General features: G+C 45.8%; 1 protein-coding gene across 2 annotated transcripts in view; it reads left to right on the top strand.

Moving 5' to 3' along the window:
- MTMR14 (myotubularin related protein 14) overlaps positions 1–22899 on the top strand; it is an 83572-nt gene that overhangs the window by 11251 nt on the left and 49422 nt on the right. For both annotated transcript variants that reach the window (XM_080992007.1, XM_080992006.1), the window contains exons 3-9: positions 5020–5128; positions 5757–5832; positions 8128–8188; positions 9398–9520; positions 10934–11007; positions 15333–15403; positions 19545–19619. In XM_080992007.1, coding sequence (XP_080848133.1) covers positions 5020–5128; positions 5757–5832; positions 8128–8188; positions 9398–9520; positions 10934–11007; positions 15333–15403; positions 19545–19619 — 589 coding nt within the window. The remainder of the gene's footprint in view (positions 1–5019; positions 5129–5756; positions 5833–8127; positions 8189–9397; positions 9521–10933; positions 11008–15332; positions 15404–19544; positions 19620–22899) is intronic.

Raw genomic sequence — 22899 nt, 5'->3', positions numbered from 1 at the left:
CTTCTAAAGGTCTGGTAGTTGTTGTTCTCTTTGACATTTGGTGGGAGGGCGTTCCACAGGGCGGGCGCCACTACCGCGAAGGCCCTCTGCCTGGTTCCCTGTAACTTGGCTTCTCGCAGGGAGGGAACCGCCAGAAGGCCCTTGGCGCTGGACCTCAGTGTCCGGGCAGAATGATGGGGGTGGAGACGCTCCTTCAAGGGTTCGCCACCTCTGATCTGTCCCTCTGTTTTGAACAGGATGGATAAAATAAATTATTGCCGGGGGAGGGGGAATCAGATTCTTTTAAAATTTATATCAGATTTTTAAAATAAAATGCTTTTGGAGGAAAAATCTTTCTAAAGATAATTTTCTATTTAAGTTACATTATGGTCCAAGGGCTGTTCATCAGGAAATAAGGATTTGTTTTCAGTTTTTCATGTGTGCTAAAACTCAGTCTAAGTGTGTTTTGTTTTTAAATTGTTTAACCACATCAGTTAACAAACATGGATACATATGCTATAATGCTACTGCTTTAGTTAAATAAATTGTTTAAATTCTTATTAAGGAAATGATAATTTTTCTCCTTCCGATAAAGTACGACAGAAAAGTACAGTTGTCCAAGTATAAACAGTTATTAAACCTCACAATAATTTTGTAATTATCTGTCTATGTATTTCTAATAGTATAACCAGAGCAGTAATTTTTGATGTAACTGTAAAAACTACTCTGAAAATTTATTATTCCAAAAATGAAACCTTCATCTGGTTGTAAATATTAAGATTATACCAGCAAGAATGAGTCTTTCTGTAAAAAAATAATGATTTAAATCAAGTCTTACTGACTAGTGACTTAAATTGTGATTTAAATTGATTGGATTTAAATCAAATCCACCCTGGTGTTGAGCATTCTACTGTTCCTTTGCACATACATGCCCCATGTGTTCAGGGAATCGGCCACCATTGCCCTCTTTGCCCGTCCAACTGAATGGGGCAGGGCGGTGGTGGTTCTGTGAACCCCCTTAGAGGAGTTACTGCTTTGCCCCTTACACCTTAATGGCAGGGGGTGGTGCTGAAGCAGCAGCAGCAGGAACAGCAGCTACGTGACCAATAAAGCAGACTGTTTTAGGGGCTGTATGTGTGAACTGCACAGGGTAATAGAATATTCTATGGGACTTTAAGCTGGCGGTACTTGCTTCCTCGCTCGTCCTTAAAAGAGTTATTAAAAAAAAAACACAACTGGAAATGTTGTACTTTATGTATTTTTCATAAGTAGGGGTCTGGGTTGCCATAGCAACCCCTTTGGCTTACAGAGGCTTTTAAGAGGGCTTGGGAACTTTAATGGAGTTGGCATAAAATCATTGCGCTTTGGGCACGGTTCTCGGCTGGGCACCGGCTCCTGCCTGGCATAACCGCAGCGTTCTCCTGTGTGTCGGAGGGAACTGCAGCCGCGAGTTCAAAAGCGTCCAGTTCCCTGGCACCAATGGGTGGCCGGATGTGTGTTCCTGGCACCCTCCGGCTGGGCAGGTGGCAGGGCTTTTCTCCTGTCCCCGAGGTCGGCGCACATAGACAAGGTGCCCAAACGGCAGCTGTGCCGTGCAAAATGTTCTGTGCTTCTCCTCCTCCTCCTCCTCCTCCTTTTTTACTAACGCTACGCCGAGATAGGCACTTGCTCACCCCTAATAAGCAAGAGCTACAGTTCAGGGATCGTATGTAGTGGGGTCATATTATACAACTCATTGGCTGCTGGTGCAAAATAGAAGGATTATTTCCAGGCACGATTCAAAGTCCTGGTTATTTCGTTTTGGGAAGCTCCAAAGCAGCTTGGGATCAGGGCACTTGAAGGAGGATGGGGCAGTTGCCTTGGATGACAACCAACTGAGATGGCTTTGAAAGAGGATCATCAGACAAAGTCATGGAGGATAAGACTAGCAGTGGCTGGTAGCCACAGTGGTTGTGCTCGCCTCCATGTTCAGGGGCAGCAAAACGTCTGCATACCAGTTGCTGGAAAACCTGCTTTGATCCTTAATATTGTCAACTTCCCCCATCCCTCTAAAAACAAGAACAATTCTCATATTGTTACGTCCCTTATTATATGCACACAGGCTCCGGGTTTCCGAAAGTGCCAAGCACCAATTATAAGCATATGTTATAATGCGTAAAATATGTTATAACACTGGAGAAAAATACATACAGTGGTACTTCGGGTTACATATGCTTCAGGTTACAGACTGCTAATCCAGAAATAGTACCTCTGGTTAAGAACTTTGCTTCAAGATGAGAACAGAAATCATGGTGCGGCGGCAGCAAGAGGCCCCATTAGCTAAAGTGGTGCTTCAGGTTAAGAACAGTTTCAGGTTCAGAACGGACCTCCGGAACGAATTAAGTACTTAACCCAAGGTACCACTGTATGTGTTATTAGCATATACATAAAATTATATGATGCAGAAATAACGTACCAATTGTGGCTCGTCACTTTTGCATTGCTGTTTCAAAAAAAAAAGCCAAACTGTATGCAAAATTAGATGAAAAAAAATAATCTTACACAATACATATAACATGCTGCTGCTTCTTCTTTTTTGCAAAAACAGCAATGCAAAAGGGGCTTAAAATCAGGCGTCTGATGCAGGAGGTGGTCCAGTGTCAGGAAAGCAACACACCTGATATTTCTAGTATTTGGTCTAACTTGTAGATGAGTTCCTCTCCCCACCCCACCCCGGCATTTTTTGGGGGTCGCAAAACATTGAGAGGTGGATTGTTAAAGGTGATCGTTTCAAGGAAGACTTTGCCAGTCTTGTGCCCTCTAGACATTTTGGACTACAAGTCTCAAACATCTGGAGGGCACCAGGTTGCCAAAGGAGCTATCTGGAATATTGTGGAGTTGCAGTGTATCTGTCAGAAAGCTTCGTTTTGCCGCTGTGAGGCATTTGAGCGAACCAGAGTAGCTCTTGAGAGACAAGTTTATTGGAGAGTGCTTGGCACTAAGGCGAAGCTTTGAGCCAGATGTTGTACCAGGGAACCTCATCCAATGCAGTGTCTCAGTGATGGAAGGGGTGTGTGTGGTTTGGAGTGGATCACAGCTTAATTTGTGGCGCTTCATATATCCCAGTTGCTTACCCAGGCTGAACCTTTGAATTAAATACAGAGGGACCAGGAGCCAACTTAAGTCTCATTAAGGTAGCCAGATCTTTTGATCTGATTACTGGAATAATTTGAAATCGTCAAGTGCTAATTAGCATCCCTTGGGAACTGGCTGCAGTTGACCCTACCTCTCACATGCTCCTTCCCCAGACCTTGGGAGAGTCTCTCAATCAATCCACTGTTTCTCCAATGTCTCTCAAGCATCGTGTAGTCAGCAAAGCCTTTCCAGGGCAAAGCTACCTTATTTCTCCTCAACTGCTTCTCTTTCACTCTTCTTTTCATCTCCCATCTTTGAATTCATTTAGCAAATACAGTCCTCTCTGTGGGGGGAAAGACATTTTTTCCCCTTGTGTTCTCTTATTCAGGCTATATTCAGGTGATCACGCCACAGCTTATTACTCACCATCTGACTGTATGTGCTGCTCCTTTCCTCCTTGGTGTGCCAGAATTAAACCTGGAATTCTTCAACTAACCACAGTTTCCCATTTCATCTGGACCAGGAAACGACGGTTATCAGATTGGAACAAGCCAGGATCTTAAACCTCAGGCCTAAATAGGTTTAACATCCTGGCTTGTGAAAGTTTTCACTGAAATGGGAAACTAGGCTTAATTTGAAGACTTATTGTCTTATTGTGGTGCATTATGGGGTGGGGAAGAAGTGATATGAGGCTGGAGCAGTTAGGCAAAAGGTTTAGGCATATCTCTGTTTATGAAGCCAAGATATGATGATCCAGAGGTGGCCAATTGGTGCCTATTAAATGCTGGATTTGTTTTTATCCAGAAATAAAGCAGAGGGTACTCAGACCAAAGTGGAAATAAGTGGCATGGAGGTGTGTTAGATCCCTACCCAGGATTTTTGGTAATCCCCTGATCCTGCCTCGTCCCCCCTCCCCATTAAATACCCACTTTGTTGAGAAGGGATCCAGGCTCACTCATTTTCCATTCTTGGGCAATGTGCTTGAGCACATGGACACATCTCTGCTCCAGATGTTACTGGATTGTCAAAAAAGATGGCATTCAAGGTCTGGTTGTGGGGCAGACGACTTTGGTAGATCCATACTGGGAAGGCGCAGTATGTCCTAGTTGGTTCTGCTTGGACCTCTTGGAAGCTTTCAGTACTATTGACCATTTATTCTAGACCACCTGACTGGGGCAGAACTTTTATCATTTTTTTCATGGTGGCTCCAGTACTTCTTTGAGGGACAGTTCAAGAATGTGGCGCTGGGAGGCTTCTAGGATGTCCTCCCATCTCGTCTCCCATGCTGTTCAACATCTACATGAAAACACCGAGAGAGGTCATCCAGGGATTTGGAGTTTAGTCTCACCAGTATGCTCATGACACCCTGTATCTCCTTCATCCAACTCCAAGGAATCCATTATCAGTTCTGAATCGGTGTCTGATATTAGTGGTGGTGAACAAATTGAAACCTGATCATTCTAGACAGTGGAAATCTGTGTTTAGGTCTCTCCTTGGCGATGACCACCAGCCTTGTAGCCACTGCCATCTCTCTGCTTACTTACATATGCTATGCTGGTGGGGAGAGCAGGGTTAAAATTTCCTTCTATTTGTTAGTTAATCTGAGTCTGGATCTAGGATCTGTTAAATTTGTGGCCACTGAGCCTTTTAAACAAGAAGACAGTGAAAGGTGAGGTCACATCCTTGGTGGCTGTGGAGTTAACAAAACCAAGCCTTTGGTTAGTGGAAGTCTCCCCCTCCCATCATTCCCCCTGAGCTGTTGGCTTCAAAACAAGATGACAGAAGCTACCAGGCTTTACACAGAATGTATGCCAAGATGAGATTTTGCAGTCACTCGTAGCCTGAGAAGCGCATCCAGGCAACACCTGTCCCCTCCAATCTGCAGTTGGTGCCTGTGCAGGTAATGGGCTGTTTTGCCTCCAATAGATTTGAGAGCACCGTCCAAGTTGGCAAGCTGCAAGACCTCATCCACCGCAGTAAAATGGCCAGGTGTAGAGGGCGGTTTGTCTGCCCCGTCATCCTCTACAAGGGCAAGGTAAAGCTCTCTCTGTCTCTGTCTCTGTGTCTTGTGACTTTCATGGTTTTCTTATGTGAATGTCTCATTGTAGCTTTTGCACGATTTACTGGAGGGTGCCTTCAGCCATGAGCAGAAGGGTCTAGAAAGCGGGTGCAACAATCTCTTGACAACCTTTCTTCGATGCTCCCAAGTCAAGCGGGCATGCACCCGTGCAGACTGAGGCCGGGCTGGCTCCTTTGATAAGCTGCTCCATAACTTGCAGATTTGTTTCAGCTCTGCTACCGATAGGTGAACTTAAAGAGGATCCTGCGGGGACCAGCCTAATCCCGTTCATTAACGGTTTGAGGGAGAGACGGTTCAAAGAGCATGTTAATGAAGCGCACAAGGCTGATATTAGTTAAAAAGGAATTGCAAATAGTGGTGCAAAGTAGAATCATGGGGAAATGTAGCTTAGCAGAGGGTTGGGAAGTAATTAAGCCTGACCTGTGAGCCATGCAGACCTCCATCTGGAAGGCGCAGTGCAGACCACGAGTGCAAAGCCAGACTCTCTTGAATTGGGAATGGGAAAAGGCTGGGAGAGGAGGAGGAGGGTCCATTGCTTCTCTGTGCTTTGATGGTCATTTGTTGCATCTCTCTCTTTCCTCAGCATATATGCCGATCGGCCACCCTGGCAGGGTGGGGGGAACTTTATGGGCGCACAGGATACAACTACATTTTCTCAGGTAAGGGAGGTGTAGGTTTGGTAATAGTTGCCATGTGTTACCTCTGTTTTATGACGCTAGTTGGGGGAGCATCCTTGAAAATTGGTGTGAGCAGCAGGCTTGAGCTGCCATTGAGGACAGTGGCTTAGTTCAAAAAGGAAACCAAACTCATGTTCCCTAGAAAGCCAAAGCTGGCAAGTTCTGCAAGGAGAGAAAGATGCATAGCGTACTGTCAGGTGGTGGTAGCCATTTGTGGCCTTGTCTTGTGGGTCTGCAAGCTCCTCTGTAAGCTTCCTGTTTCAGTATTGGAGTCTGCTCCCAAGGGCATCTTTGTTGCATGTCTTCAGTGATGAAGCAATTGCGGGAATCCCTGGTTGCGCAAGAGAACTGTGACCAGGGTGGCTTTTTTTGTTCTTCAGACACTGCTGCATAGATTCTGCATTTCAGAAACAAAGCAAAACCTGTGGGCCAAGGGAGCTACCCTGTTGCACAAAGAAAATCTGATTTCCAACTTTCAAGTTATGCAAAATATGACATTTAGACAGTTGTCCTCTTAATTATGGGGACACGGGTGGTGCTGTGGGTTAAACCACAGAGCCTAGGACTTGCCGATCAGAAGGTCGGCGGTTCGAATCCCTGCGACGGGGTGAGCTCCCATTGCTCGGTCCCTGCTCCTGCCAACCTAGCAGTTCGAAAGCACATCAAGTGCAAATAGATAAATAGGTACCGCTCCGGCGGAAAGGTAAACGGTGTTTCTGTGCGCTGCTCTGGTTCGCCAGAAGCAGCTTAGTCATGCTGGCCACATGACCCGGAAGCTGTACGCCGGCTCCCTCGGCCAATAAAGCGAGATGAGCGCCGCAACCCCAGTCGGTCATGACTGGACCTAATGGTCAGGGGTCCCTTTACCTTTACCTTTATCTCTTAATTATGGGGAGCTGCACTCAATGCTAAGACTCCCCTCCCCTATTTTCTGATTGGCTGTACACCTTCAGGAAGTCATAGCAGCATTAAGGTCTTTAACTTGAGTGGGAAACCTCTGGCCATATTTGGTCCAGCACAGGTCTCAATCTGGCTGGTGAGGTTGTGTCCCCCAAACCACACCCAGCTGCTCCATAGCTGATGTCACATATGAGGAGTCAAGTGTAGGGCAGGTACAAGTGCAACTGGATAGGCTGCGTGACAGACTTCCTTGTGGGGCAGCCTGATCACACAGCCTATCGCTGCAGAAAGCAGTATTGAAGTCCCCACCCATCAGCTAAATGGGTGGTGAGGTCACGCCTGTTGTGATTGGCTGTGTGCCCCAGTTGTGCTGATGGCCAGTGACTGCAGTCCTGCTTTCTGCAAAGGATCCGCTGCATGACTCAGTTTCCTGAAGGCATCTCTGTTGCATTGCTGATCTCTGCAGAAAGCGGCTGAGCCACAGCCCTGTCCCTGGTGTCTGGGAAGCGTTGAGCAGGACGCTTGAGCAGGTGAGCTGGACAGGCCACATGTCAATCATCTGACATCATTGTGATGTCAGGTAAGCTGTCCCATGGGGTGGAGGCAGATAAGGATCTGGTCCACCGGGCCAAAAAAGTTCCCCAGTCCTGTTTTTTTGTTTCGTTTCTTTAAAGAAAGAGTTGAAACTGTTAGTGTTAGTGCATGCACCATTTTTTTCACCTAGACTAAATGAACAGTCTTGATTTATGACCAGCACCACTTGCTTTACCATGCAGGAAGCAGGCAACCGTTCCTTATCCACTCGATATGTTTCACATCAAAAAAGACTTTAAGTATAATATTTAATGTTATACATAGCACTGAAAAGTAAAAAGATAGGTGGTAGTGTCAAATATACCTGGGTGGTCCAGGAGAATATACGAGCGTGGGACTTCAGAGCCATGAAGTCATTGAGTGCCAGTATGGTGTAATCTGTGTCATCTTAGCTGCTATATCTCAGCCTAGCCTACCTCACAGGGTCGTTTTCAGGGTCTACATCACCTTGGAGCAATTTCCCAACCCTCCGCAATTCCCCATCAATGAAACGAGGGGTGGGACTGAAGGGAAAAGCTCTGTAATAAAGCTGGTCCTGTTGGTAGTATCCTTCCAGTTTGTGAGGCGGCGAGCGAGTCGCTTACGTGGGACGAGCCTGATGATTTGATAGGACTCGTTCATCGTCACAAACGGCATCTTACATTATTGGAACACGCAGGAAGTCCAAAACCATGCTTTGTGGGAGAAGTGCTGAGATTCCTATGCCAGCTGATCCAATCTGTTTAGGGCAGAGGTAGCTGTGGCTACTAATATGCTGAACTTCTCTCGGTGTCTTCTCTGCAGGGGGCACAGACGATGCCTGGGCAGATACAGAGGACATGTCAGAAGAGGACTCTGCTTTCAGGTCTGTTTGACCCAACCACTTCCTACAAATATGTCAGACAACCTTTTGACTCCTTTTCCTACATGGATCTGCTTTATGCTGCCATGGCAGGGAGAAAATGTAAGAGGGACCTTTCCTGCCACCATGGAGCTGCAGTAACAGAAAAACTTGCACTTCCATAATTTCATCTCTCCCAAGGCAGGCAGGTACTTGGCTGTTGTGGGTCACAAAGCAATGGCTGGTGTTCTGTGAGAACAGGCCAGTCCAATGATGCTTTTTCTGGACTGCAGTAGATTTCGTGGGGGGAAGTAAGGATCGTATGAGAGGTGGACTGAGAGCAAGTCCCACACACTTGCTGCCAATATTTCTTCTGGGGTTTGCTTGTTTTTTTAATTCCATGAACCTATAGCCTGCTGTACTATATTAAGGCACTTGGAAGTGCTTCACAGTAGAATTTAAAACAAAACTGGAGAACAACTCATAAAAAGCAGTCCTAAAATCTCAGCATAGAAATATCAATAATAAAATACTTTCAGACTTCGGCGAGATCAAAAGAACAGTTTGAAGCAAAACTTTAAAAACCCATTGGCAGAATGGGCTCCATTGTTAATGGATAGCTTGCAGTTTTAAGATTATTCCTTCTGGTAATTTTAGGCCAATTAAAATCCTCTCTCAAGGACTTGGTTGTTTGCCACTCACAGGGCAGTGTTGGACGTGTGTGACTTCTAAATTTGATTGTTTAACTGGTTTGGCTTAGCTTCCTCCCCTCCCGAAGTTAATTCTGGAGGCCTTAATTCTGGAAGTTGTTGGGGACCTCTTTGGAGTTCTCAGGAACCCCTACAGAACCACCCCCAGAATAAGGGGTGAGGTCAAGACATATAAATCAATGTATGTTTTTATAGCAAACTTACAAGAACCTTCAGAGATTTGGATAAAAAATGTAACCCGTTTTCCTAAAGAGGTTCTTCAGATGCTTTTACTACTGAGCTGGGGCACCATCCATCAGGGAAGCTCTCCTGCAAAAGCCACGTTGAAATCAACAAGTCTTGCACAGGAGAATCGCCCGGCTTATCATGTCCTTGGTCTTGGCCATTGTAGAGCATTAGGACTGCTGTGTGAAGCGTTATGTGTTGGCTTGTAGGACTTGCTTATGCCTTGATTCTGCTAATCTGAGCCTTCTGCATTTCCTCCTCTGGGCAGAAAACCTCATCCCCTTGCTCTGTATTTCAGAAATGCAGACTCGCAGCTGTTCGACAAGGTCCGAGGTCATGACATCAAGCTCTTGAGGTACCTGTCGGTTGCGTACATCTGTGACTTGATGGTGGAGAACAAGAAAGTGAAGTTTGGCTTGAAGTAAGTACGGGTGCCATTTGTGTGTTGTGCGTCCCAATTGGCTGCCGGCAAATTTTGAGAAGCACTGCAGGTGAAGGATGCTCCTGAGAGCAGGTGTAGGACAGCGGTCAGATTTAGATCAGGGATACTCCACCATGGTTCTCACTGTTGCCTAAAGCTTCCTGAGTAACTAACCGTGAGCAGGTCACTATCACTCGGCCTCAGCTGCCTTCAAGGGGGTATTGCGAGGATAAAAAGCAGGAGGGTGGAGTTGGGACGGGGAAGCTGTAGGACTCCAGATACTCAACTGCATCTCCCATCATCCCTGACTATTGGCCATGCTGGCTGGGGCTGATGGGAGTTGGAGTTCAGTAGCATATCAAGGTTTCCCCATCCCTGCTGCAGAGAAAAGGGTGGGATAAAAATATATTGAAATGAGTTAAAAAAAATTAAAAAGTAAAGGAAGCCAAGTTATTGCTGCTATCTGGATATAGCAACCAGGTTTCATTTTCAGCAGACGTTCCTAGAGTCGTCCTCTCTCTTTTGACTTCTCTTCTCCTGCCCTGCTGGAAAGAGGCCCCAAATGGAGGAATGTGCCGAGTGCCTCTCTGTGTTTTTGGCCTAGGTTTGTTTTTCCTCGAGCGTAGAGCATCCTGAAGTGTGGCTGTAGATAGTTGTTCTGCACATAATGCAAGGATAGAATGCTAGGTAGCAGCACTTCGGAATGCAAATGGGTGAGGAAGTTAATTTTTTTTTTTTTTATGGTCCCATACATTAAAATGCTCTTTGCGTGTAGCAAAATAGAGATGTCAGGGAGAAGACTACACTGAACTTTTCTCTTACGAGTTTGCTCGCTATGTGCAGGAATAATGTTTTATAGTGCGTTGATCAGCTCAAAGTCTCTGCCATAAAATGCTTGCTTAATTAGGCAGGGTGTTTTTGTTGTTGTTGTTGCAGGGAGCTTTTCCAGGTCTTGGCAGGATGCCTGCCACTTGGTAGCCATGAGCTTAAAAAACTTGGCTTGCTTCATAAATGAAATTGGTTTGTGGCATTCTGCATTCAGCGTGATGCCATTTCTAATTCCCCACCCCAGACTCATCAAAATGAAAAACAAACAAGCTTCTGTTGGAGAGTAGGCGTGAAGGGTAATCCAGCCAGGTACTTCTTTGTAATCTTCAAGAAAAGGAAAAGAAAAAGAATGCCAGATGGGATAATTTAAGCACAAAGACTAGCTCATGCCTTAATTGGAAAGAGATCCTGAATGTGCAGTTATTCTCTGTAAACTTTGTTGGGGGAAAGCTGAGATTATTCGGGGTGGGGGCGGGGAGCAGCAAGGGAAATTGGGCTGACTTTGTTGAGGTTGGCCCACAATTGCCACGCCACGCCAGCCAGCTTCACACACGTGTAGTGCGTTTCTCTGTTTTCCTTCCTTAGCGTGACGTCTTCCGAGAAGGTGGATAAAGCACAGCGCTATGCAGACTTCACCCTCCTCTCCATCCCGTACCCAGGTAGGAAGGAAGCGTTCTGAGGGACAAGCAGCAATTCCTCACAGCTGTCTAGTGCAGCCTTCCTCAGCCTGGTTCCTTCCAGATGTTTTGGCCTACAACTCTCAACACCCCAGCCAGTGCAGTGCAGTACAGTACAGTGGTACCTCGGGTTACAAACACCTTGGGTTACAAACACCTTGGGTTACAAACACTTCGGGTTACAGACTTCGCTAACCCGGAAGTAGTACCTCAGGTTAAGAACTTTACCTCAGGATGAGAATAGAAATTGCGCGCCAGCGGGAGGCCCCAGTAGCTAAAGTGGTACCTCAGGTTAAGAACGGTTTCAGGTTAAGAACGGCCCTCCGGAACGAATTAAGTACGTAACCAGAGGTACCACTGTATGTCGGGCCCTGGGGCTGATGGGAGTTGTGGTTCAAAACACCCTGAGGACCATTAGGTTGGGGAAAGCTTTCATACTGGGACGAGGGCAGAATGGCTATGAGTTTCTCCCACAGTAAAATAGGAGCACCTCCAATATCCAAGGAGACAAAACTCTTAAGGGGTGCGGAATAAAACCACCTCTTTCATTTACAAAATTGTTCTACTTTCTTTATCGCACCCAACATATTTCAAGAATTGCACGGTCTCTTATCAGAGTCCCTGCTTGTCTCGTGATGGAGGAGTTCCTTTGTCTTTTGGGAGAAAACTCTGGAAATATAAGGCTCCTCAGTCAGAGTCTAGCAGTCTCTGCCCATGGCTTTTAGACCAGGTCTGTGTTGCCCTTCCATGCTCTCACTCCCACAAACCCCCACGGGAACATAGCCAGTAGCACATCAAAAGTGGATGTTGCTGCAAATGGATGTCGCATGCCGGGATAATGGGTGACTGCAGGAAGGATGCGTCCTTGAATTTGGCATCGCCGCTCACCCGCCATGCTGGAATTCGGGCTTTCCCCTCCCTGCTATTTCCAAGCCTGGGATTCTGCTGCTAGGAAACAGCGAGGAAACTCACGGCAAGCAGGTGCTGACCTGGAAACTCTGCAAAGTCTTGAAATGCTGTGGGATGTTCCTCGAGAGGCATTACGTGGGGGGAATGAGCACATGCTTAGGTGCTCGACATCTTCTAATGGATGGGAGACCCACACTGGGAGTGTTCCAATTAAGGTCGCATCAAGCCATGGGTGAATTGTCACCACCAGAACATGGCTCTGTAATTGCCAAGGTTTTTTTTTTATATTAAAGTTTGTGAAGGCTTCTCAAACCAATCTAGGAAGTGCCTTTGTGTGTGTGTGTGTGTGTACATATTTCTATATACGAGAATCCATTTTGAATTCAAGCGGCATGATGCTCTAATCGCAACTGGCCCAAACCTTGTATGACCATTATGCTTCATATAGCCTAGCTTAAGGTCACATCCACTCCAAACATTTAAAGCACTATTAAACCACTTTCAGCAGCCCTGGAGGATCTCGGGCACTGCAGTTTGTTCAAGAGTGCCGGGAACTGTAACCCTGCAAAGTTAGCACCCTTAGGAACCTACAGTTTGTCAGGATATCCGCTCGACCAAGCTGATAAAGCTCATTTTCTTCCCCCGAGTCCTTCAGAATCGCCTCCTGACGTGTTTAACGACCTGAGCCTTTGATAAGGCTCCAGGGCACGTTCCATTCAACAGAGTTTCCAGCACAGGAAAGAGACGAGAGGTTTGGGCTGCATGGTTAAAGAGTTTTATTTTTTAACTATGCAGACAAAAACACATCCTCTCTCTATGAAAGCAGAGAGCAACTGAACAAAGGAAACAGGAAACCAGTAACATCACATCCGTCTCTAGTCTCCCGTGAGACTTCCAGTAGCCTGGACTGTCTCTGGAATGTAAACAGAGTCCTGTGACTCCAAGCAGCTGCTCAGTGGCAAAACAGAAACTAACACAGTTCCCAGGGTTATTTGGAGGAAGACATGACTGTTAAAGTGGGAAATAATTCTTTAAATGTATGGCCTGGATGGAGAGGAACTACACTCTCATTCTGAGAGAATGTTTTAAAAATCGGCCAGCCAGTGTGGTGTTATGGTTAAAAACCCGCGTTCAGATGCCCACTGGTCATGACACTCACTGGGTGAGCTTGGGCCCAGTCATTACCTCTCAGCCTAAGCTACCTGAACCTACCTCACAGGGTGGTTGTGGGAATTAAATGGAGAGAACCCTGTACACCGCCTTCAGCTCCTTGGGAGAAAAAGGTGGGGCATAAGTCAAACAAACAAACAAATTTGTGTATCTGAAGAAGTGTGCATGCACACAAAAGCTCATACCAATAACAAATTTACTTGGTCTCTAAGGTGCTACTGGAGGGACGTGGGTGGCGCTGTGGGTTAAACCACAGAGCCTAGGACTTGCCGATCAGAAGGTCGGCGGTTCGAATCCCTGCGACGGGAGAAAGGAAACAACAGAAGCACCCACCGAAAACTACGGAGTTAGGCCTGTGGATTTAAATGGGTCCACTATGAGTAAAATCCAGCCAAATAACTGCCCTGTATATTCAGCCCCAGGGACACGGGTGGCGCTGCAGGTTAAACCACAGAGCCTAGGACCTGCCGATCAGAAGGTCGGCGGTTCGAATCCCCGTGACGGGGTGAGCTCCCGTTGCTCGGTCCCTGTTCCTGCCAACCTAGCAGTTTGAAAGCACGTCAAAGTGCAAGTAGATAAATAGGTACCACTCCGGCGGGAAGGTAAACGGCGTTTCCGTGCACTGCTCTGGTTCGCCAGAAGCAGCTTAGTCATGCTGGCCACATGACCGGAAGCTGTATGCTGGCTCCCTTGGCCAATAAAGCGAGATGAGTGCCGCAACCCCAGTGTCGGTCACGACTGGACCTAATGGTCAGGGGTCCCTTTACCTTTAAGGTGCTACTGGAAGGAATTTATAAATTTATTACAATGATGATTATTAAAAATAGACACCCGGTCCTTCTTCCCAAAGGAACCCGGGGACATTTTCATATGGCTACGTGCAAATAACCCCTGAGCATGCATATCGCTTTGCAGGCATGTTGTGGAATAAAACTGTTCAGGAGCAAACACTTTAAAACATGGTTTGAAGAACCCGTGTGTCGCGAACTGTTTTCCCCGCCCTGTGGCCTCTTCTTCACTGCCAGCTATTCCAAGCGAGGGGATTTCAGGCTTCTCCCCTGCCAGCAAACACCATTTCAAGAGTCTCTTCCTTTCCCAAACCAGCTTTGGGGAGGTGGGGAAGCGGGTAGCTGAGAGCCATGTGCCGATGCATGAAATGCACTCGCTGGGGCAGAGTTTGAGAGCGCGGTCCCTTGGCTGGTTTCAGCTTCTGGCAACAAGCCTTGCCTGCTGCCTGGTGAGGGCTGCCTGTCCCTGCTTCCTTGCTTGCCACTGAGCCTCCTGTGACCCCTTGGTGCCGGGCTGGTGGTGGTGATGACAGTGGTTTGCAGCCTGGTTGCTGCAGACCAGGCTGACTGCTTGTCTGACGTCATGTGACCCAGCAACCGGCTCTAGCCCTTAACACACTGTTTGTCCTGGACTCTTGATTCTGGAGAAGAGACACAGAGTGTATCCTCCCTCTATCTCAGAAGCGGCTGAGTGGCAGGGTGGATAAAAAATCAATGGTTTTTAAAAATAAAAAAAATGGATTATTAAAATTTAAATCAGATTTTAATTATTTAAATTGGGTTTTTAAAATAAAATGATTCTGGAGGAAAAATCTTTTTAAGGATAGTTTTCTGTTTAGGTTACATTATAGTCCAAAGGCTATTCATCAGGAAATAAGGATTTGTTCTAAGTTTTTCATGTGTGCTAAAACTGAGTCTATTTAAAAAATAAAAAAAAAGTTTAACCACACCACTTAACAAACATGGATGCATATGCTATAATGTTATTGCTTTAGTTAAATAAATTGTTTTAATTGTTATTAAGAACATGATTGTTTTTCTCCCTCCAATAAAGTACAGCAGAAAAGTTGTCCAAATATAAACAGTTAACTTATTAAACCTCACAATCATTTCATCATTATCTGTCTGTGTGTTTCTAATAGTACAACCAAATCAGTAATTTTTGATGTAACTGTAAAAGCTACTCTGAAAATTTATTATTCCAAAAATGAAACCTTCACCTGGTTGTAAATATTAAGATTATACCAGCAAGAATTAGTCTTTCTGTAAAAAAAAAATGATTTAAATCAAGTCTTACTGACTAGTGATTTAAGTCAGGATTTAAATCGATTTGATTTAAATCGAATCCACCCTGCTGAGTGGGAAGTCAAGTCTGGATACTACCCTGTGCACGTTCATTCACGGATTCCCTCTCACCCTCTCCTTTTTCTCTTCACGCAGGCTGTGAATTTTTCAAGGAGTACAAAGAGCGGGGCTACCGGGCGGAAGGGCTCGTTTTTAACTGGAAGCAGGTACGGGGGCAGGCCGTGAAGCAGAGTTACCGCGAAGCTGTTCCAAGATAAACTTTTTCAAGGCTCTTGGTTTTTGCCGATGGCCCAAGCTGTTTGCGAACCAACTCTGGGGGCAGAGACCTGGCCTTTGTTTCTCCGTAGTCACTGGAATCTTTTCACAGGCTTAATTTTGCAACAGAGTCCATGTTCCCAGTGCTAGGACTCAACCCTGGAATGTGAAACAATTGGGGTTTACGGCCAGCCGGCTGTGTCCTTTCCCAGACTCCTCTGTTTCCTTTTTCTGCCTGCGCTTTTCCACTTCTGAGGGCCCCAAACACTTGATTTCTCTGGCCACTGAGCACTGGGTTCTTTTGGGGTCTCCTTTTTGGGAGTGGGGCTCAGTTTTTTGCACACATATGCAACACCCAGGGTTTCCCCCCCCCAAGCCCTCTTGTGTGTTGATAGATATGCTTTGGCATAACTATCAACACACAACTATTACAACTATTAAGGATTGTAACTTGGCGAAGGAGTTTCCCATTAGCATGTACAAGTAGGGGTCACTGCAGCATTGACTTGTTTCTCTTCAGGTTTCCATCGTCCCTATTCCATCCCTTCTTTCCCAGGTTCCTCTGCTCAACAAGCAGATAATTCAACAGATTACCGTATTTTTTGCTCTGTAGGACGCACCCGACCATAGGACGCACCTAGTTTTAGAGGGGGAGAACAAGGAAAAAATATTCTCTCCCCCTCTGCGCAGCGCCCCTTCAGCAAAGTGGCAGGAGAAACGGGGCCCCTTCCATTTCTCCTCCCGCTTTCCTGAAGGGGTGCTGCGCAGAGAGGGAAAGCTGAGCAGCGCCTCTCCAGCGAAGTGAAGCCGGGAGAGCAAGAGGGATCAGTGCGCACCGATCCCTCTTGCTCTCTAGGCTTCAGCGGCTATCAGTGAAGCAAGGAGAATCTTCAGGCGGCTATCCCTGAAGCCTGGAGGCTTCAGGCTTCAGGGAAAGCAACGCAAAGCCTCCAGATCATGGCGGGAGCGCTCCTGCTGCGTTTCGGAGGCTTCGCGTTGCTTTCGCTGAAGCTGTGGAGCCTGCATTCACTTCATAAGATGCACACACATTTCCCCTTAATTTTTGGAGGGGAAAAAGTGTGTCTTATAGAGCGAAAAATACGGTAATCAGCATGCTGTGCCTGTTGAACATGCTCAGTGGGCTGTCTTGTGCCCCTTTTTCTTAAAAATAAAATGGTGAGGGGTAGTCCATTGTGAAGCTATCCAGACAGCAAGATGGTTCATTTGACCCTTTGCATACGTCTTTGTTTCTATGTCCTCCTGTTAGCCATTCCAGTGTGTTCGCCCCCTTCTAGTTATCCCCTCCCACCTCAACATTCTACGCTACTTGAGCTATTAAGGGATTATTGGGGTTTTTAGGATTTTCCTTGCTGGTTTTGTGCGTCCGTTTTGGCTACACAAACCTGAGAAGGCTCAGATTGGTGTACAGGTTGCCCCTGAGCAGTTAAAAGGATTCATTTCGTTCACCAGGGAATGGGCGGAAGGAGCTGTTGGGTCAGAGGGCGGTGTTCCAGGGCAAATGAACCTTGGTGCTATTTTCCTGAAAGTCAGAGAGTGTCTGCTTAGGTGATAGCCGGTCTTGGCAGCACTGTCGCAGACAGCCCCACCTTCGCACTTGCAGCCACAAGAGGGCCTAGAATCTGCAGCAGTTTTGGGAGTTGCTGCTTCTGTCCTTCCCCTTCCCCACTGCTGCTCAGGCGGTCCTCTCTGAGAAATCCTTTTGAAAGCATTCAGCCGAGAGGCTTGTTCCTCCCATAGAAAAGGACGCCACAGTAACGCGCTTCACAACGGGGAGACGTAACTCAGGTGGAATACGGTTGCTGTGAAATCTAGCAGGCGTGCAATGCCACACTCCACGGTGTCTTCTTCAGCACTTATGAACCGCCGTAAATCAGGATTCGGAGCTCAGGAGGAAGGCTTTGAAAGCCACTTAATTGTAGAGAAACGGGGCCATTCATTTAGGTAGGGATTGCCAGCTTCTGTATTCCAGGCAGCCAGTGATGTTTCACTCCCAGGCTGGTCTTGGGAGGGGCAGAAGGGCATATTTTGCTGCACAAACTGGCTTTTTCAGAGATGTGTGGAGCTGAGAGGGACCTTGGGGGTCGTCTCATTCATATATGGGTGTGTGGGTGTGGGGGTGTGTGTATATATATATATATATATATATACACACACACACACACACGCACGCACCGTATTTTTCGCTCTATAAGACGCACCAGACCACAAGACGCACCTAGTTTTTGGAGGAGGAAAACAAGAAAAAAAATATTCTGAATCTCAGAAGCCAGAACAGCAAGAGGGATTGCTGCGCAGTGAAAGCAGCAATCCCTCTTGCTGTTCTGGCTTCTGGGATAGCTGCGCAGCCTGCACTTGCTCCATAAGACGCACACACATTTCCCCTTACTTTTTAGGAGGGAAAAAATGAGTCTTATAGAGCAAAAAATACGGTGTGCATAGATAGATAGATAGATAGATAGATAGTCTGTTGAAGGAAAAGCTAGACACTTCCTAAGCCAGCCTCTGTCTCACTGTCAAACAGCTTTTACCAGGAGGAAGCTTCTAGAGCTTAGCCGAAATCTCCTTCCCTGCAGACTCTACCCATTTGTTCTAGCCCTGCTCTCTGGAGCAATGGGAAAACAAGTTTGCACTGTCTTTTGGGGACTGAGTATGCTCAGCGGACACAGAATGCTGAGTGGGGCAGAGACCCAGAAAAAGACAGAATGAAATAGAAAAGATGGAAGCCTGAAGCTTCTACCCTTCAGATATTTGAAGACGAACATGTCTCCCCTTAATCTTTGCTCCTCCAGGCTAAACATACCCAGATATTTCAAATGTTTCTTATAAGACCTTGTTTCTAGACATCCTGGTCTCCCTTCTCTGGGCATGCTTCTGTTTGTCAGTGTCTTCCTTAAAATGTGCCCAGAACAGGATATATTACTGATGATGATTAGCCAGAATAGCGCAGTACAGAGCAGAACTCCTGCTTCTCATGATCAGAGCACTATATGTCTATTAATGCACAAGTAGTGCAGGCGCCATAATAAAGCCTGTGTCATCTAGTCATTGGGGCTTCTCAGGAATGAAACACATGTTGTTAGGCTTGGCACTGTACACTTAAAAATGTTTCCTGCATGTAAACAAACGAGGGACAGGAAGGCTATGTTAACGTGTGGAATATTTTTTTAAATCTGAAAACACTGCCTTCGTATATGTGGAACCGAGTTGAACGTTTGACCCTACCTCATTTTAAATTTGGTAGGACTGTCAAAACGGGATGGGGGGGGGGCAACTGGCCGTTCCCAATTTAGGCGATGAGAAAATTCAGTGCCTGGAAAAGTCGTTGAGATGCATAGAGATGTCATTGGGGGGAATGGCTTACAATGACAACTGGCGTGAGACAGCCAGCATAGTGTATTGACTGTAACGTCATACTAGGACTGGGAAGACCTGAGTTCAAATCCTACCCAGGTATGAATCTTCAGGAGGTACCTGGAGCCACTCACTGTCTCTCAACCTCACCTTATCTTAACAGGGTTTTTCTGAAGATAAAATGGGAAGTCCCGTTGGTATCAGGCAAGAGATATAAATGAAATAAGTAAATAATACACCAGGATACAACTAAGGCTGCAAGTGGCCTTGGGAGCAAACTCCCCCTGAATTCATAGGGACCTAATCATGAGCAAATCTGCATGGGCTTGGGCTGAAAGTCTTGGACCCAAAGCTAAGCTTTAGATGAGAGGAATAGAGGAGTCAAATACACAGACCTGTTTGTAGTACAGGATTTCTAGTACAGTGGTACCTCAGGTTACATACGCTTCAGGTTACATACGCTTCAGGTTGCAGACTTCGCTAACCCAGAAATAGTGCTTCAGGTTAAGAACTTTGCTTCAGGATGATAACAGAAATCGGGCTCCGGTGGCACAGTAGCAGCAGGAGGCCCCATTAGCTAAAGTGGTGCTTCAGGTTAAGAACAGTTTCAGGTTAAGTACGGACCTCCGGAATGAATTAAGTACTTAACCTGAGGTACCACTGCACTTCCTTCATCACATCATTCTACCCCTGATGGACCTTGTGCCACTTTCTTTGCAGGATTATGTTGATGCTCCTCTCAGCATCCCAGTCTCTCTCACCGAGCGGTTGAACATTGATTGGAGTGAGTATCAGGTAAGATGGCAGGTTGCAAGGACCAAGTTTCCCCCTGACCCCTGGATGGTAGACGGGGCATAATGTCTTACACCGTAACCAGTGTTTCTCAAACTTGGACCCCCAGCTATGTTGGACTACAGCTCCCATCATCCCTGACCACTGGTCCTGCTAGCTAGGGATGATTGGATTTGAGTCTAGCAACAGCTGGGGACCCAAGTTTGAGGAATACTACCATAAACTCACGAGGATGTTTGGTATGGCTAATGTTCTACATTTGTGTTGATGTGATTCTCCTGTTTACTGAAAGCTGCTTAATTCAGTTAGTTTATTTCTAGTATTTTATACAAAGTTGTACGGATTCTTTTTTTGCTACTGGTGTTAACGATGAACACTAGTAACGTCTTTGAATTGCAGTTGTCGTTCATGTGATACGTTGAGAACCATTTTGGGCACAATTTTGTGGGAAGGTTCTACAGAAACCAACAAAGAAATGATGCTCCAGTAATTGTTCCACATAAGAGTTTCCAGAGGCGATCTGTGGACTCCTGGGGGGAAAAGTTGGTGGCGGTGGTAAACAGTATGCACATTTAAAAAGTGCTTTTATGGTCTGTATTTGAGTTGAGCCCCCGCCCCCAATAACCTTATGAGCCTCCCATCAGAATTTCACCTTACCCACTTTTTCTCTCTGGAGCTGAGAGCAGTTTAATTCTTGGTTCTCGGGCAGCCTCCCCCCCAGGTAGCTAGCCCTGCTTGGCTTCCTTCAGTTGCAAAATTTCATTGTGTCCTTTCTAGCCATTTTCTGAGCCGATTGGGGTAGGAACAGCAGTGAGTCCACTTAAGAAGGAGCCCTGCTGGACCAGAGAGAGGCTACTTCCAGTGTAGCACTCTGTTTGCAATAGTGAACCACCAGTAAACTACACACAAGGCACAAAGGAATAGCTCTTCTCTTGACATGTCCCAAGCCCATGGTATTCAGAGGTACGCAGGTGTACTCTTTCAAGCCGGGATGAACATTTCCGGGGTAAATTTGCAGCCTACTTTTCTGACAAGCAGTTTATATCCAAAGTGCTTACAGTACTTCTTAAAAATGTATGAATGGCATGTAATAATAATAACATAGCTGTCAACTTTTCCCTTTTCTTGCGAGGAATCTTTTTCTTTTTTCTTTTTCCTTTCTCCTCCTGTGATGAGGCTGCATTTTAATATTTTAATGTTTCAATATTTTAATTGTTGTATTTTAATCTTGTTTTTAAGTTATATTCATTCAACTTGTTTTTATTATTGCTTGTTAGCCGCCCTGAGCCCGGCCTTGGCTGGGGAGGGCGGGGTATAAATAAAAATTATTATTATTATTGTTATTCGGAATAAGGGAATTTCCCTTAAAAACAGGGGAAAGTTGACAGCTATGAATAATATAATAATAATAATAATAATAATAATAATAATAATAGCGTTAAAACAATTTATGTGTTACCTTTAATTTTGAGAAGAAAGGCCAAGGCACTTCTCAAACAAACAAAAGCCGACAGCAGAAAAACCGGTACAAAACGGGACTCTAAATCAGGAATGTATAAATAACGCCGTTAAAAAGTTTCAAGTGCCTCGAAACACAGAGCGGCGCCTCTTTAATTGCAAAACACGGCGAAAACATGCTCACAACGGGAGGGCATGTTATCAGAGAGCAGCAATCCATTAAAAGCCTGCATAGATAAGTGGTTTTTTTTCAATTCCCTTGTGTGGATTAAGCTGAAGCCATTCCGTGTATGTATATAACGGGTGTGTAGGTCAGCGGGGGAGGTGCACTTCAGAAGCTTTCTCAGATGTGGCCCAAAACCTGGGTGCGTGTGGAGAGGAAACGGTTCTGCTCCACCTAAATAGATGGAGATCTGGCATGACCCCATCCTATCATCTGGACAGCATTGGGAGAATGCTTTCCTGAGCAATCCTGTGCTAGTGAGTAGTTTGTTAGACTATACAGCAGGGCAGTCTGGGCCATGGGTTGCATGTGACCCGCAAGGCTCATTTTGGCAGCCCTCGGCAACATTCAAGAAGAAATAAATCTTAAAGCCTTAAAAAGATATATTTTTTTGTGTCAGGTGTGGTTAACGAAAGTGAGTACGCCTGTGTATTAGCTTTGTTTTATAATTAAATCTATTATTTGTGTATTTAATATTAATTATATTTAAATAAATTAATTGTGCTTATTAAATAATATTAAACATACTGTGAACACTTTAATTTTGCGATATGGAAATTGTCGAAGTACAGTACTCTTTCAGCCCGCTTGGTATGAAAGGTTGGACTGCTCTGTTATGGAGCAATAAATGTGCTTGAATAGTTGTGATGCCATCCTGCCCTGCCTTCTGGGAAACAGGCTTGAGAAAACTTTTTGGAGGATCCTGTCTGTCTGTCTCTTACTCTCTCACAATTTCTGCATGTGTTGTCCTGAAACAGGCTTGAAGTACCAGAGCATTTTTGTTGCTGACTTACACCCTTTTGCCTGTCTTCGAAGATCTCATTCCACATTCCCTCCCATGCCTAAACCAAGTACAGTGGTACCTCAGGTTACATACGCTTCAGGTTACATACACTTCAGGTTACAGACTCTTCTAACCCAGAAATATTACCTCAGGTTAAGAACTTTGCTTCAGGATGAGAACAGAAATCGTGCTCCGGCGGTGCAGTGACAGTGGGAGGCCCCATTAGCTAAAGTAGTGCTTCAGGTTCAGAACAGTTTCAGGTTAAGAACGGACCTCCGGAATGAATTAAGTACTTAACCCAAGGTACCACTGTATTTCTCACCAGCCTTTTCCCCCCCTTTCCCTTTGACACACACAGCATTTAAGGTTGGAATCAAGGTTTCCTTTATTTCTGTCCTAGTCCTTTCTTTTGAAGCAGGACTTCCCTGCTTAGCCTTAAAGCCTTTTCAAGATAAGTGCTTCTGCCCAAAGACACATGCTAAAGCAGGTGTGAGCGTCGCCATTTCCCAGAACAGGAACAGCATGCGTCTTCTATGAAGCAAAACAAGGGAGGGCCTGGAACTGACTAGGCTGCCACAAGACTAGGTGGACTGTGTCCCTCACCTCTTGTGGGTGACTTCCTTAAAAATAACATTCGCTGTAACATTCAACACATGCAGGGTACTGTGCTGAAAATCTGCTGACAACAAAGCAATGGCCTGTAGCGTTCTGCTGGTGCCCTGCAATTTCACCTCAATTCTGCCAAGCGTGGCTTGCCGTTAATTGCATTTTTGAGCACATCCTTGCCGGCGAGAGCTTCGCGGCGGAATGTCAGTCAT

The sequence above is a fragment of the Podarcis pityusensis genome (assembly GCF_964106645.2).
Source record: "Podarcis pityusensis genome assembly, chromosome: 2".
Classification (NCBI taxonomy): domain Eukaryota; kingdom Metazoa; phylum Chordata; class Lepidosauria; order Squamata; family Lacertidae; genus Podarcis; species Podarcis pityusensis.
This window is presented reverse-complemented; position numbering and strand designations above follow the sequence as displayed.